Consider the following 13,498-nt stretch of genomic DNA (forward strand, 5'->3'; position numbering starts at 1 on the left):
AGATGGAACGAGAAAATACATAAATCAAAGTCTAGACACACAGTGTAAAAATTATAATTAATCATAATTACTTTAAAGACCTACACTTGCGCAGCAATGCGTATGCCTGTATCATGTCAAGCAAAAGCAAGCCAGGCATTGCAGAATGAAGTCGGCACACTCTTAACACAATACACAATCGGCGGCTTGCCCACTCGGAAAGCGTGGCAATTAAACACGCGGCACGAGGGCACATCCGGTCCACGTGGAACGCGTGATGGCTCAACCAATGAGCGCACGCGCCGCCGTGATCAAAGGCGAGGCCATAAAGACCCTCGCGGGTAGGGGCTCCAGTCTCCCCCCTCCCAGACGGGATTGATCATTATGACGCAAAGAGCCAAAGCGACGTGGGCTTATTGGCTCACGCACACCACGCTCCTCGTCGTCGGCGTCGCCGCCACGTCTCACGGCCGCGAGTACTATGGCGGGACCTTGCACTGGGAGGCAGAAGACTCGACGCCGACTGCAGAAGGCTTCGTGAGAGTACGCCGACGTCGCCCGCTCTTCTGTCGTGCTGTACTTCAACTGTTGCGGTCTCCTTCGCGTGGCTGATGTTGCTGTAGAGCAAACCGCTGTGTGGTGCTTGCGTTGAGGTGGCTGCACCGAGTTTATATTTGTTTTTTTGAGGAGCGGTGCCTCGCTGGGATGAGTCTTTCCGTCGTGCCCGTGAACTGGGCATCGAGGCCGTGATGCGCTTCACGGCTCTGTTCTGGGTGACCGTTGGACTGTAGTGGAGCCGCGCGGCGTGAGGCCATCGGCCCCGCAAGCATGGAGGGGATTCCGTCTCCTCCTTTTGTGTAGACATGGGTACAGACGTGATGACTCCTACACATGGGGGGGGAGGGGGGGGGGTGAGAACTCGCGCACAATACATGTGTGTACACATCCGTCAACAGGGTAGTGAGTGTACACAACCGTCTACAAGGTAGTGAGTGTACACAATCGTCAACAAGGTAGTAATGGTACACAACCGTCAACAAGGTAGTGAGTGTACACAATCGTCAACAAGGTAGTAATAGTACACAATCGTCAACAAGGTAGTGAGTGTACACAATCGTCAACAAGGTAGTGAGTGTACACAACCGTTAAGAAGGTAGTAATGGTACACAACCGTCAACAGGGTAGTAATGGTACACAACCGTCAACAGGTTAGTAATGGTACACAATCGTCAACAGGGTAGTGATGGTACACAACCGTCAACAAGGTAGTGATGGTACACAACCGTCAAGGTAGTAATGGTGAGGCCCTGCAATTGCACCGCTGGCGTCAGAGCCGCCACAAACTCGAGGGAGCTTTCGGTGTCCTCTTCTACACTGGCCACATGTCTTGAAAGACGCCACAGATGATCCACCCATTCCGTTTATCTTTGAACATTTTCTTAGTTTCTCGTGCGCTCCCACCCGAGTGTTAGCATGCCCCCCCCCCCCCTCTCTTTAAACCAGAGCACGCTACAGGCTTGCCGTGCGTGCGTGCGCAGATTCGCATCGTGTCCTCCCTGGCGCTGCACTCGACGACGAAGTGTTCGCTGAACGAGACGTGGAGCTGTCCAGCTGGGAGTGCCGAGCTGCAGGTGCAGGGCAGATACCGCTGTGCCGGGGCCAGTGAGCGCGATGGCTGGAAAATGTTGATGAGCAGCTTCACGATGTTAACCAACGGTGGCACGGCTGAACACCGGTACGTGTGCCATGTCTCATTGTGCTAGTGGTGCACACGCAGGGTTCGTTTGTCAGGCCCCACGCCTTGCGTTGCCGGCTAGGATCTGCTGACCATGCTTCACCGTGGGGGTCTGGGAACTCGGGGCGGAGCATGAGACATTGAGCAGAGTACAACGGTGTTGGGTTTGTGTGTTTCCCTCTGTGGAGCACAGCAACAGCCTATAAAGCCGGTTTAGTTCATGGAGGTCCATCCCAGCACTATCCAGGCATCGATCCTGCTTGGCTTCTAAGATCTGACCATGATCGTGCTTTTAACCGCCTAGTTGTGTGCTCCTAAGCCACACCACAACCAGAAGATGCCTCGAAACTCAGAAGGGTGCAGCATGGGGATGTTTGGCCAAATGTATTAATGCTTTGAATATTGGCGGAAACCGGAATGCCCGAAGGGAACCCCACCAATAAGAGGGGGGGCTTGTAACGCTATGCTCCATAGGGTTAAGAATCGGTTTGTACGGCTGCCATCTGGCCGCCCCTAACTCCCACGCCTGCGATGAGTGACAAGCGCGAGTGGTCTCCCATCCAAGCATTAACCAGCCTCGTACCTGCTTAGCTTGCGAGATGACGTTCAGGCGCTCTTGGGAGTGGTGTGCAAATGTCAAGTCGGGCTACAATCATTGTTGTAAGAGCTGCGATATGGAGAACGGCAACAACGAAATTGGTTTTCATCTGGTTGGTAATATTTTTAGACCTTGTTCTTATGTCTAGTGTGTGTATAGGAGTAATGATGTTGGGATGTTGCAGTGAGCTCATTAGAGATTGCGGATACTGTACCAGCAATCTGATAGACTGGCTGGATGTTGCATCCCGCATCCGTTTAACAATGGCGCTCGACATCTTTTTCCCATGTAACAAATAACAAAATGCATTGTCGCGCACAGGTCTTGCTGTTGGCACAATGCGTCGCTCATGAGCGCGACGGAAACGAAACCTCCCCTCGACACTTATGGGTACTTGCTGGCGTCCAGCATCGACCCGAGGACCAGGAGCGACACGAACCAGTCCAACAACTCCCCCAAAGCCGCCTTCCCCCCTCTAATCCGGTAACGCGCGCCGCGCAAACGCAGTGAGACTTTGTGGAGGAAAGTAATTTTCGAATTTCACCGTTTCAAGTCCACACTGCTCGCAATTGTTGATCGCGGGTTTACTTTTACCCCACCCTGGAACTTGTGGGTCAGTGCAGGTTGAGGACACAAACGTTGGGAGGACCAGTTCTGATATCCCTTGCCACAAATATTAACGATCCTTAAACTGAGCTCTTTATTTAATGGGGGCCCAGGAGCTATGTAGCTCTTTCTCAGAATCGACCTGACGACAAATGACAGCTCAACGAAGTGGCTTGTCTCGTGAGACTGTAGAGCAGCCAAATACTCAACGCGTGATGTTGATTCGAAGTGTGGAGGGGAAAAAGTCGGAGAAGCATCCAAAGAGATGTAAAAACTCCAAATATACAGGCATCGTCAGGATTGAACCCACGACCTCCTGTATATCAGGCGAGAATTTTTTATTGAACTTTTGTGACTGCAGGAATCCATATTCTTTGGTTCTTTCGGTGAAGTCGCATACATAAAAAATATATATTTAAAGCTTGCGTGACTGCAGGGATTCATATTCTTGGTTCTGTATGTCCGGAATCACATACTATATGTCCGGAATCACATAGCCAGTGAACTCAAGCACGTACACCAAGCTCTTAAGGCTAATGGTTACTCAGATTACACAATCCGCAAAGCTATAACTCCAACCATGAAGAAGGACCCTCTTGAGGAGCCTTTCAAAACCATCACTTTACCCTACATTGCGGGGATCACAAAAAAGATCTCCAATATCTTGAATAAACACGATCCAGGTCCGCTTCAACACATTACATAAAATCCGTGATCTGGTTCCGTCTGTAAAAGATGTGATTCCGGACATACAGTACCCTGGCGTCTACAAACTAAGTTGCCTCTGTGGTAGTAGTTACATTGGAGAAACCAAACGCCATGTCTCGGACCGCATTCGTGAACACAAAGCAGACCTTAAACACGGTAGGACCAACACCTCGGCCGTGGCAGATCACCATTATAATTCAGTAGGCTCGCATGACATTGACTTCTCCAAGACGGAGGTTCTTTGCAAGCCATCTGACTACCATGAGAGATTCGTTCTTGAGGCTATCCACATATACAAACACAGACAATTTCAACCGAGAAGATGGATTCAGGCTTGGCAATCATTGGAAGGATTTGATAAACCATTTCAGGTCTTAAATGATTGTTCATGCTTACGGTGGCTTTCAGACAACATCTATGAGGTTCGTCTCCCCCCTCCTCTTTTCCGAACATAGATGAACTCATCCATCTGAACAAACTGCCAAATCGCTCTCCGTGGTGCTAACGTTAAAAATAACCGCCACTTTTTTCAAATTTTCTTGCTGTGGTTTTCACACCTGATGATTGCTTCTTGTGTTGCAGTCGAAACGTCGTGAGAATTTTATTGTTTTATATTTTTATTATTTTATTGTTTCCCTTCTACGTAACTTTACCGAAAGAACCAAGAATATAAAAAAAGTAATGTCAATTTTTTGTTTTATTTTTTTATTATTTGTTACAGCATTACTCGTGTGCGTGTGTTTTCTACTCGTGTCATGGGTTGTGCTCCTGCTGGGAGTGCACCGCGTGGCGCTGCTCACGATGTCTCCCCCCCTTCCCTCCCCCCGTTGCTGCGTGGCCGTGGCGCGCAGCGTGAACGGCGCCTGCGAGTCCGAGCAGCGCGTTGTGGCGTCTGACGCCGACGGGGACCGCGTGAGGTGCCGCTACGCACGCGGCCCCGAGTGCCCGGACGGCTGCGGCAGCTTCCCGAATGCTCAACTCTTAGAGGCACGTGTCCTCTCGTCCTCTTGTGGGCGTTTCCCGGTCGGTTTCTTTTGTTTCGAGCCCATTGTGCGTCGCGCGCAGGCGGCGTGGAGAGATCTCTGCTGCGGAGAAGTCCATTGCTTAAATAAACACTGCCCGTTTTGTGTATTACTTTCCCCCTTTTTTCCACGTTAACGCTGAATGCGCTCTCTATTGGTGCTGGTACAGCACTGCTGGTGCAGTCAGATATATTTATTTATTTGTAATGTTAATGCTGGCATAATAAGAATGCTATGACGGCAGCGATTTGTATGGATACGGTGACAGAAGGGTAATGTGTAAACATATGAAATTGCACATCTCGTGAGATGCAAACCAGAAGAGTGATCGGTTTCATTGTTCTATGCTCATCCCATTGTTTGTTTAACCCGAGGCGATTATTTCTCTCGCGCTCATAGTTGTGACTGAACCGGGCGGCCTCGTTAGTCGCCCAAAGCGCGCACCGCTGTAGTCCCAGCGCCGCTTGTTGGTGACGAGCATTCGCATGGCCCCTATTGTGACGTCGTCTCATCCCGCCCCCCCCATCCCCCCGTGCCCCCGCCCCCCAGGATCTGTGCGTGTTCAGGTTTGGGGGGCCGACGAGGGGTCGCCCTCTCGCCGGGACGTACGGCGTGACGGTCGTGGTCGAGGACTCTCCTGCGTCCACCATTCACCTCGACGAGTCTGCCAAGGGGCCCTACGACGTGCTGTCGTCCGTGCCGCTGCATTTCACAGTCGTCGGTGCGTGTTGCCCTGTGTGTGCCCGTGTTGCCCTGTGTGTGCCCGTGTTGCCCTGTGTGTGCCCGTGTTGCCCTGTGTGTGCGCGTGTTGCCCTGTGTGTGCGCGTGTTGCCCCGTGTGTGCGCGTGTTGCCCCGTGTGTGCGCGTGTTGCCCCGTGTGTGCGCGTGTTGCCCCGTGTGTGCGCGTGTTGCCCCGTGTGTGCGCGTGTTGCCCCGTGTGTGCGCGTGTTGCCCCGTGTTGCCCCGTGTGTGCGCGTGTTGCCCCGTGTGTGCGCGTGTTGCCCCGTGTGTGCGCGTGTTGCCCCGTGTGTGCGCGCGTTGCCCCGTGTGTGTGCGCGCGTTGCCCCGTGTGTGTGCGCGCGTTGCCCCGTGTGTGCGCGCGCGTTGCCCCGTGTGTGCGCGCGCGTTGCCCCGTGTGTGCGCGCGCGTTGCCCCGTGTGTGCGCGCGCGTTGCCCCGTGTGTGCGCGCGCGCGTTGCCCCGTGTGTGCGCGCGCGTGTTGCCCCGTGTGTGCGCGCGCGTTGCCCCGTGTGTGCGCGCGCGTTGCCCCGTGTGTGCGCGCGCGTTGCCCCGTGTGTGCGCGCGCGTTGCCCCGTGTGTGCGCGCGCGTTGCCCCGTGTGTGCGCGCGCGTTGCCCCGTGTGTGCGCGCGCGTTGCCCCGTGTGTGCGCGCGCGTTGCCCCGTGTGTGCGCGCGCGTTGCCCCGTGTGTGCGCGCGTGCGCCCCGTGTGTGTGCGCGTGTCCTCTGCAGGCTGCTAAACTCGCATTTGTGGCTTTTTTGGCTCGAATTGGCCGACAATTCGTTGTAATAAAATTGCCACTTTTTTAAAGGGGGCAAAATTAACATTTCGCGAACTTTCATGTTTTTTTTTTTTTACAAACGATTTGACATGCTGTCGCCCAGAGGAAAACTTTTTTAATGATTTAACACGAAGCATCGTTTATCCTTTTGGCCTCCAGTCTCGTACTCCGGGTACCCCTGCACTTCAAAGCCAGCGTTCGTAGGCTTGACGCCACTGCAGGGGGCCTCCTTGTGCACGCAAGTGGGCCGCACGCTCAAGGTGCCCATCAACGTCGTGACCTTCCAGACGCCGCCGACGAGGTGGGTACCTGCATTGGTTTAATATTCTTCAAGTGGTTGCAAAATTACGTTCATTCGAATCAAATGCCGAAATGTGCAGTGGACACCTACAGGGCTATTTGCCCATGGACCGTGAGGTTGATTCTAATTATACGTGTGCGTAACTAAAAATATTACAATGCACGCGTTTTGATTAAAGAAGTGCTCCCTGCCAGCGCCACATGCGTGCCCAGTGCAATATGCCTCATTATGAGCAGCACGTATCTTCTGTAACAGTGTGCATAACAATTCTGCGACCAAAATATGTAAATATTTCAGCTGTTGGGGTGAAGTAGTGGCGCGTTGCACTACGTGAGCCCAGTGACCTGGATTGTATCCCACAGCCACAGGTCCCATCAGTGGTGAAGCGATATCCGAACTGGCTTCTGGCTGCCCCCCCTTGACCAACCCACTGACACGTGTGGTGAAGTATGGTCAAATAACCCCCAAAAGCGGTGGCACTCGGTTCCGTGCCTCCACATTTCAAGTGTTTTTTTGTCTGCAACCCCGTTGGCTTCCCAGACCAATAGGACCCAGCAGTGTCTGTGCCGAGCGAGAAGACTGGACCCCGGTCTCGACCTTCCCTCTTCAACAGCCAGGCTTGGTCAACAAAGCCCCTGGGCTTACCAGATGGTTATCTGTACAACACCAAAGCAATCCTCGTGTGTTGTATACAAATCCCCGTGGCACTCTGGGCAGCAGGGCAATGGAAGCAGAGCAGTCTCCTACGCATTGGTCAGGGAAGCCAATGGGTTTATGGACCGTGACATTTTGTATTGTGTAATGTTGACTGCTTTGATTGGAGCGTGGGGGGGGTCACCTTTGTGTTGTCTGGCAGTGCTTCCATTACCCACCTGGTGGTCTACGGACGAGACATTCTCGCTGGCAGTGTTGTTAGAAACTACAAGGACCCCAGCTTGTTCCAAACGTACCTCAAGTGGAAGATCGCCTCCAAGGATGTGGGGAAGCATTTGATCTGCTTCTTTGCTGTGGACTCTGAAGGGTCTGTTTTTGGTTATTTTGACTCAAACCCAGCACTGCCATGCACAGGCTACTGCAGGAAAACTCGCGTCGGTGAAGTTCAAAGAGGTGTTTTAAAAGCCAAGCAATTTTCGAGATGCTAAAATGTCTGACGTTTCAATGTAAATTTCTTAATACTCAAATCTTAATCCAGGTATCGTGGTAAATCGCGTTTACACGAAGCCAGTAGCCATGACGTAGTTTCAAGCATAATGGCAACTTCACGAAGTAGAATTGTCTTGTCATTACCATTTTGAAAATTCGTATTCGAGTTGGTATCCGTTTAACACGTTTCCTTTTTCATTTCCAACTGCAGCCAGCAGAGTGATTTGAGATGCATCACTGTGGTGGTGTCGGGTAAGCTGGGTTTAAAAAAAATATTTTGATAATATGGTTTTGTAAGTAATTGCATAAACAAACACTTGTGCTTTTCTGCTGAAGCCTAATTTTGACCATTGTATATTCCAGGTGGGTGAGTTGTGGTGTTTCTTTTGCTGTTGCAGATTCGTATTTGCCCTCTAAACGAATGCTGAAAAAAACGTCTCCACTGGCACCTGTCCAGATGTCCATCAGCAGCAATGCCACCTATGCCGATATGGTCACTTTCATCGTGACCTTTAACGACCTGGTAAATATTTACACGTTGACGTATGCAGTGGCACCTCATTCTCTAAGGCAAAACATTGTCACGTGTCCAGTTTTGTAGACTGCTAGATTGTGCATGTGTACAGGCTTTTGGTAATCTATTGCTGAGATAGATGGAGGTCTTCCCGCATGCCTTCTGTCTTCGGGATTTTATAACACTGCTTCATTGCTGGCCAGTGGAGTGCTGAGGGTCGGGAATGGTTCAAGATGCATTGCTTACCACTGATTTTAGCCATGGCTGGGAATCGAACTCTTGAGCTGGACATCTGAAAAATAGCTTGATAGGTCATCGGTTTCCTGTTCCAGTCTGAGGTAGACTCGGATTTTGATTCAGAGCAGTGCCCCAACCACGGTCAACCTTTGCCCACCAGTTATAGTTTAAGGGTGTAACAATGCAACTAAATAATTCTGGCACTAAGCTCACGATGCATTGTTTTTACCATGCTTTGCCGTGTGGGTTAGTGAAGGCATGGTGCACTGATTATTGTAATTCACACGTAGATTGAAGATGACGGAGCATTCAAAATTAACAATTTATGGAAATGTATCGACTTTATTCGGAATCTGGTAATTCACCAGGATTGGTTCAAGCAAACCTGACTGCTGATGAGAAGCCGAGTGTTAAAACGATCCAAAGTTAATTTATTGTGTAAATACGTTAAACTTTATTTTCCACCGTACATAGCCAACCGTGCTAATCGGAGGTGCGGTGGAAGAATGATGAACCAACGATGCTGCAAGTATGTCCTCCTTAGAAATCTGACAGCTGGATGTGTAATGATAAATAATGTTTGTGGAGGGCCTGAAAGGCGAGGGACGCGGATGATCTTTGCGTTCGTCCGTCGCAGGTCGTTTCCACTCTCGATGCCAGGGCCCACGTGCGCTTCTACGAGGTGGAGAGCGGCCGCCTCGCCCACTGCGTCAACGCCTCCGACTGCTCCAGGGTGCGGATGGACCCCCACAACGAGAGGGAGTTCTCCGTCAGCACGCCCCCGTTCACGTTCCGGGGCGCGACGCGCTACTGCATGAAGCTGGATGGGGCCGTGGTGCAGGGGGCCGGGGGGGCCGGGGAGGACACGGGGGCCGCCCGCGTCGACTCTGAGCCCCACGAGGAGTGCACGTGGATTTTCTTCTTTCAGCGCAGAGTGTTCGGTACGTGGCGTTTGTTCCAATTGTCTGCTTCTCGGTTTTTGTTTGGAGTTGATCAGATTATTGTGAGCACACTCCCACATGTATGCGTGTCTGCACTTTTTTTTTGCACCGTACGTAGCTAACTGCAAATTGGAGGTGCTGCACACTATGTAATCGTGTCAGATTGCACGCACAATAACTCTGAGGATGTTACCGGTGTAATCGGAGTAAACTTTGTCTGGTGGCTGCCATACGTTTCATAGAGGTTATGCATCTTCAATGATGCATTCGGTCTGTTAATTACAATATATTGTCCATGTGTTCATGATGCCTGCATAAAACGGTGTATTCGGATAATACTTTTGAAAAATGTTACTGGATTCGTCTGACCCTTGTGGTCGTGTTGAAAATCAAATTATTTATAATAACGTTTTTTTGCAACATGATGATGGTTGGCATACTGAACTTGAAATTCAGTTGGGTTGTAATCTTGCACCTTTTGAAGCAGTGGTTCTTAACTGGGGAGATGTGAGATGCCCTTTCAGATTTATTTTAGAAGGTAAATCATCGAACACACAAATTAAGCATGGCCCTGTAAGTACACCTACTTTATATTCGTGGTTCATTTGGTAAAGACACGTTGAAGGGAAACAATAAAATAATAAAATATATATAACAATATATTGCATATATAAAATAAAATAATAAAATATATAACAATATATTGTATATATTTTATTATTTTATTGTTTCCCTTCAACGTGACTTTACCGAAAGAACCAAGAATATGAATCGCTGCAGTCACGAAACTTTAAATCAAAATACAACTACTTTGTCAAACAAATGTATTTATTAACATACCTTTTTACAATTGAGAACGAAAGGGATGTGCAAGGCTCTGTAAAGGCTAAGAACCACTTAGAGAGGTTTGGCCAGAGTGGCCGAGTGCCAACTAATCTATCCCTGCACCTCCGATTAACACGGTTGGCTACCTACGTACGGTGCAAAAGTTCTATATGTATACAATCCACAGGGGGCTTCCTCCAGTGGAGGCTGATCTGCCAGCAGTGGTGAGAGAGAGAAACACTACTTGCATGCCACGAACTGTCTCTCCAATTATTGCCTTCCAAATGCATTAACACCACCATTGTGGGATTTATTAAGGTGCCCTGGGTAGTTTTTGCGCGTTTTGTTCACGGAACCTTGACCCACTTCTAACCGTCTTCTCTCCCCCCCCACCCCGCTTGCTTATTCTTTTGCATCCACAGCTTCGGGTTGCGGCGACGGCGATCCGCACTACAAGTCCTTTGATGGTCTCCGCTTCGACTACATGGGGACCAAGCCGTTCCTGCTGGCAGGAACGTGCAACAAGACGGCCGACGAATGGGCTGTCTATGCCAAAAACGAGCGCTGGGGAACTCAAACCGTGAGCTGGACGAAGAAGGCGTGGATCTTTGTGTACGGATTTCAAGTCGTGCTCGACAGTTCTGGAGCATGGGTAACGACCAGGTTTTTTTTTTTTAATGCAATGTTTAACATTTTGGAACGTCACATTGACCACTGACCCGGCTCGTATACTGTTTTTTTTTTTAGGTGAACGATGTTGCTGTGAATATGCCATACAAGGACCCGTTGTACCGATTCCACATCTTCAAATCGCAAAACGATCACGTGCTGAGGACAAACCTGGAGTTCTCGGTGAAATTCGGTAAAACTGTTTTTTAATTTACGTGCAAACCCGTGCGCACGCCTTAACTCGCTTATGACGTGGTGAATAACGATTTTCTCCGTTTTCCGCAGGCGATTCCCGTGTTGTAGTCGAGTTGGAAAACCCGATCCGCTATGGGAATATGACGTGCGGCTTGCTGGGGGACTACGACGGCAACGTGACTAATGAATGGACCGCTCCGGGCTTCCGTGCCACAACCGGAGCTCAGTTTGGAAATTACTGGATCGTGGACTTTTTGGGGGAGAGGTGCGATTTGCCCTGTATGTGTTAAGCATTGTGAGAAGCAGGCGAGGTAGAATATTCGGTAAACGCGTCACACCTTGTGCCCAATTGCATGGGTGGGTCTACTTTTGAGGTCGACAATATTATCCATGAGAGGCTTTTTTGGATTATTGTGTAAATATAAATGTGTCATTAAACCCACCACCACTCGGCACAGCCAATGTAAGACTTGTCACGTAAACAAAACATGCCAATTGGTTACTAGTTCACCGCACCGGTGTTTTTGGAGAGTAAACCCACAACATTAGCAATTCCAGTCCGACGTTTCGCCTGCAATTACAACCAGCATCATCAGGCGACAGCCAGATTTGTGGAGAGCCTCCTGTTTCAGTCTTAGAGGGGGTGAATGTGATGTCGTCACTGAGCCAATCGGAGGGGGGGGGGGTGTTAATGTAGCCCTATAAACTACAATGGATATCTTATTGTTTGGGTTATTCAGTTACTCGACATGTGTACACTTAGCCGGTTTTTTGGGTGCAAAAATCGCAATACCTGTTAATGGTGGCTTGCAGTGAATGGCGAACTGTATATACGCAGTTGGTGTCTTTGACACGCTTCCAAAGAGCACTAACGTGCATCAGGTGTGGCTGGTAGTGTTCATCCACGGTTAGAATGTGGGCCCTTGCGCATTAACCATGATGCTGGTGAAATTTATCTTGGGCTTTGTCATGCGTGTGCACATATGTTGAACTTCTTTCGCACCGTACGTTAGCCAACCGTGCTAGTCGGAGGTGCGTGGGAAAGACGACGACACTCAACCAAAGCCGTCCGCACGCTCGTGCCAGTTTAGCCTGGCGCGGCGGTTGGTGGATCGCAGAGAAATGTCCCAAACGACCCTTCCCCATGCGTGTTGGGTGTCTCTCACCCTGGCTCCTCCAGGAGAAGGTGTTAGACCAAATGGAGTCCCCCACTTTTTTTGCGCCGTCTGATTGGTTTCGTGTTACGTTGACGGTGGCGACGAGACAACGCCGCGTTCAGTCTTCCCAACACGTCGCGAAAGGCTGCATTTTTATTCTCTAATTAAAGTTTCGTTTTACTCCCCCAGCGGACTTCCAGACGACGGATCATCGAGCCGCTTTATCCAGCAAAGAGCCGGCACCCTGTTGGGTTCTGCCGACACGTGCAGAGAGCTTGAGTCGGGTCCCCTGGCCGAGTGCAGCGCGACGGTAGCCATGGGACCCTACCACACGGCGTGCGTCTACGACCTCTCTGTGGAGCACCTCATGGACATGCACGTGGGCCTCTGCCGGGCCCTGCAGGCCTACGTGGATGATTGCTACGCGGCCGGAGGACGCGTCAACGCCACTTGGCGGAACGTCACTGGCTGCAGTGAGTCCCTTTCGGTTGCGTGGCTTCCCCCCCCCCCCCATTGTTTGCAGACGGTTAAGATGCAGTGATGCAGGGTTACACGAGGATGGTATTTGATTTTATTCTGTACACTGGGGTTAAAATCTTTATTTCACATCGCAACATGCTGACATTCTGGACGGTATTACCAGGGGCATGACGGTATCGGCAGGCACGCCGGACTCGTCGGAGCAAGCAGGATTTCCTTTTGGAAGGGGGGGGGGGGGGTGGTGGCCAGGTCTGTTCTAGGCTCGTGTATTCAAGACTGGTCTAAGGTTTAGGAAAAAAAACGTTCTGTCCGAACGCTGGTTTTTAATATAGTAATTATCCGATTTTTATTGCATCGTGGCATTCCGCTGTGTCTTGTGCACCCTCTGCACCCCCCCCCCCCCCACAGTGCACAGCTGCCCCCCGACATCGGTTTACTCCACGGTGGCCTCTGCCTGCCCCGCGTCCTGCGGCGATGGTAACGCCGAGCTTGGCTGTGGCGACCCTCCCCGGGAAGGCTGCGTGTGTCCAGCTGGGCGCATCTGGGACAAGGATTCCTGCGTACTGCCTTCTGAGTGTGGATGCACACGCAATGGGAAATACTATTCGGTGAGGATGTAGAATTTCCTTTGCTACTGCCACTCGCTGCTGCCCGACAGTTACTGCACTCGAAGGGAGTGATGCTGTAGAGGGTCTTAGACCAACACGTCCATGTTGGCCCTGCCACACGAGGTAGCGTACGCATTTGTACTGCTGGGTGGCCCGAGCTCTTTGCGTTAGTAAGAATGGTAAGGCCACTCTTTATTATCAATGTGTAGCCCGATCTTCGGTGTTCGCACCTCCCGATTTTTGTGTTGTTGGCTGCGGTGC

General features: G+C 50.7%; 1 protein-coding gene across 1 annotated transcript in view; it reads left to right on the plus strand.

Annotated features, from left to right (window-relative positions):
• The first annotated feature begins 323 nt into the window (after nt 1-323).
• Nucleotides 324-13,498, plus strand: part of LOC116946129 (alpha-tectorin-like) — a 29,928-nt gene continuing 16,753 nt past the window's right edge. Inside the window, exons 1-15 of the mRNA XM_076069845.1 lie at nt 324-522; nt 1,518-1,714; nt 2,634-2,795; nt 4,478-4,613; nt 5,198-5,369; nt 6,327-6,468; nt 7,325-7,489; nt 7,823-7,863; nt 8,010-8,134; nt 9,000-9,303; nt 10,551-10,780; nt 10,876-10,990; nt 11,083-11,257; nt 12,339-12,622; nt 13,038-13,237. Of these exons, the coding sequence (XP_075925960.1) occupies nt 364-522; nt 1,518-1,714; nt 2,634-2,795; nt 4,478-4,613; nt 5,198-5,369; nt 6,327-6,468; nt 7,325-7,489; nt 7,823-7,863; nt 8,010-8,134; nt 9,000-9,303; nt 10,551-10,780; nt 10,876-10,990; nt 11,083-11,257; nt 12,339-12,622; nt 13,038-13,237 (2,607 nt within the window). The 5' untranslated portion in view covers nt 324-363. The remainder of the gene's footprint in view (nt 523-1,517; nt 1,715-2,633; nt 2,796-4,477; nt 4,614-5,197; nt 5,370-6,326; nt 6,469-7,324; nt 7,490-7,822; nt 7,864-8,009; nt 8,135-8,999; nt 9,304-10,550; nt 10,781-10,875; nt 10,991-11,082; nt 11,258-12,338; nt 12,623-13,037; nt 13,238-13,498) is intronic.

The sequence above is a fragment of the Petromyzon marinus genome, chromosome 26 (assembly GCF_048934315.1).
Source record: "Petromyzon marinus isolate PM22_M1 ecotype Great Lakes invasive population chromosome 26, UKy_Petmar_22M1.pri1.0, whole genome shotgun sequence".
Classification (NCBI taxonomy): Eukaryota; Metazoa; Chordata; class Hyperoartia; order Petromyzontiformes; family Petromyzontidae; genus Petromyzon; species Petromyzon marinus.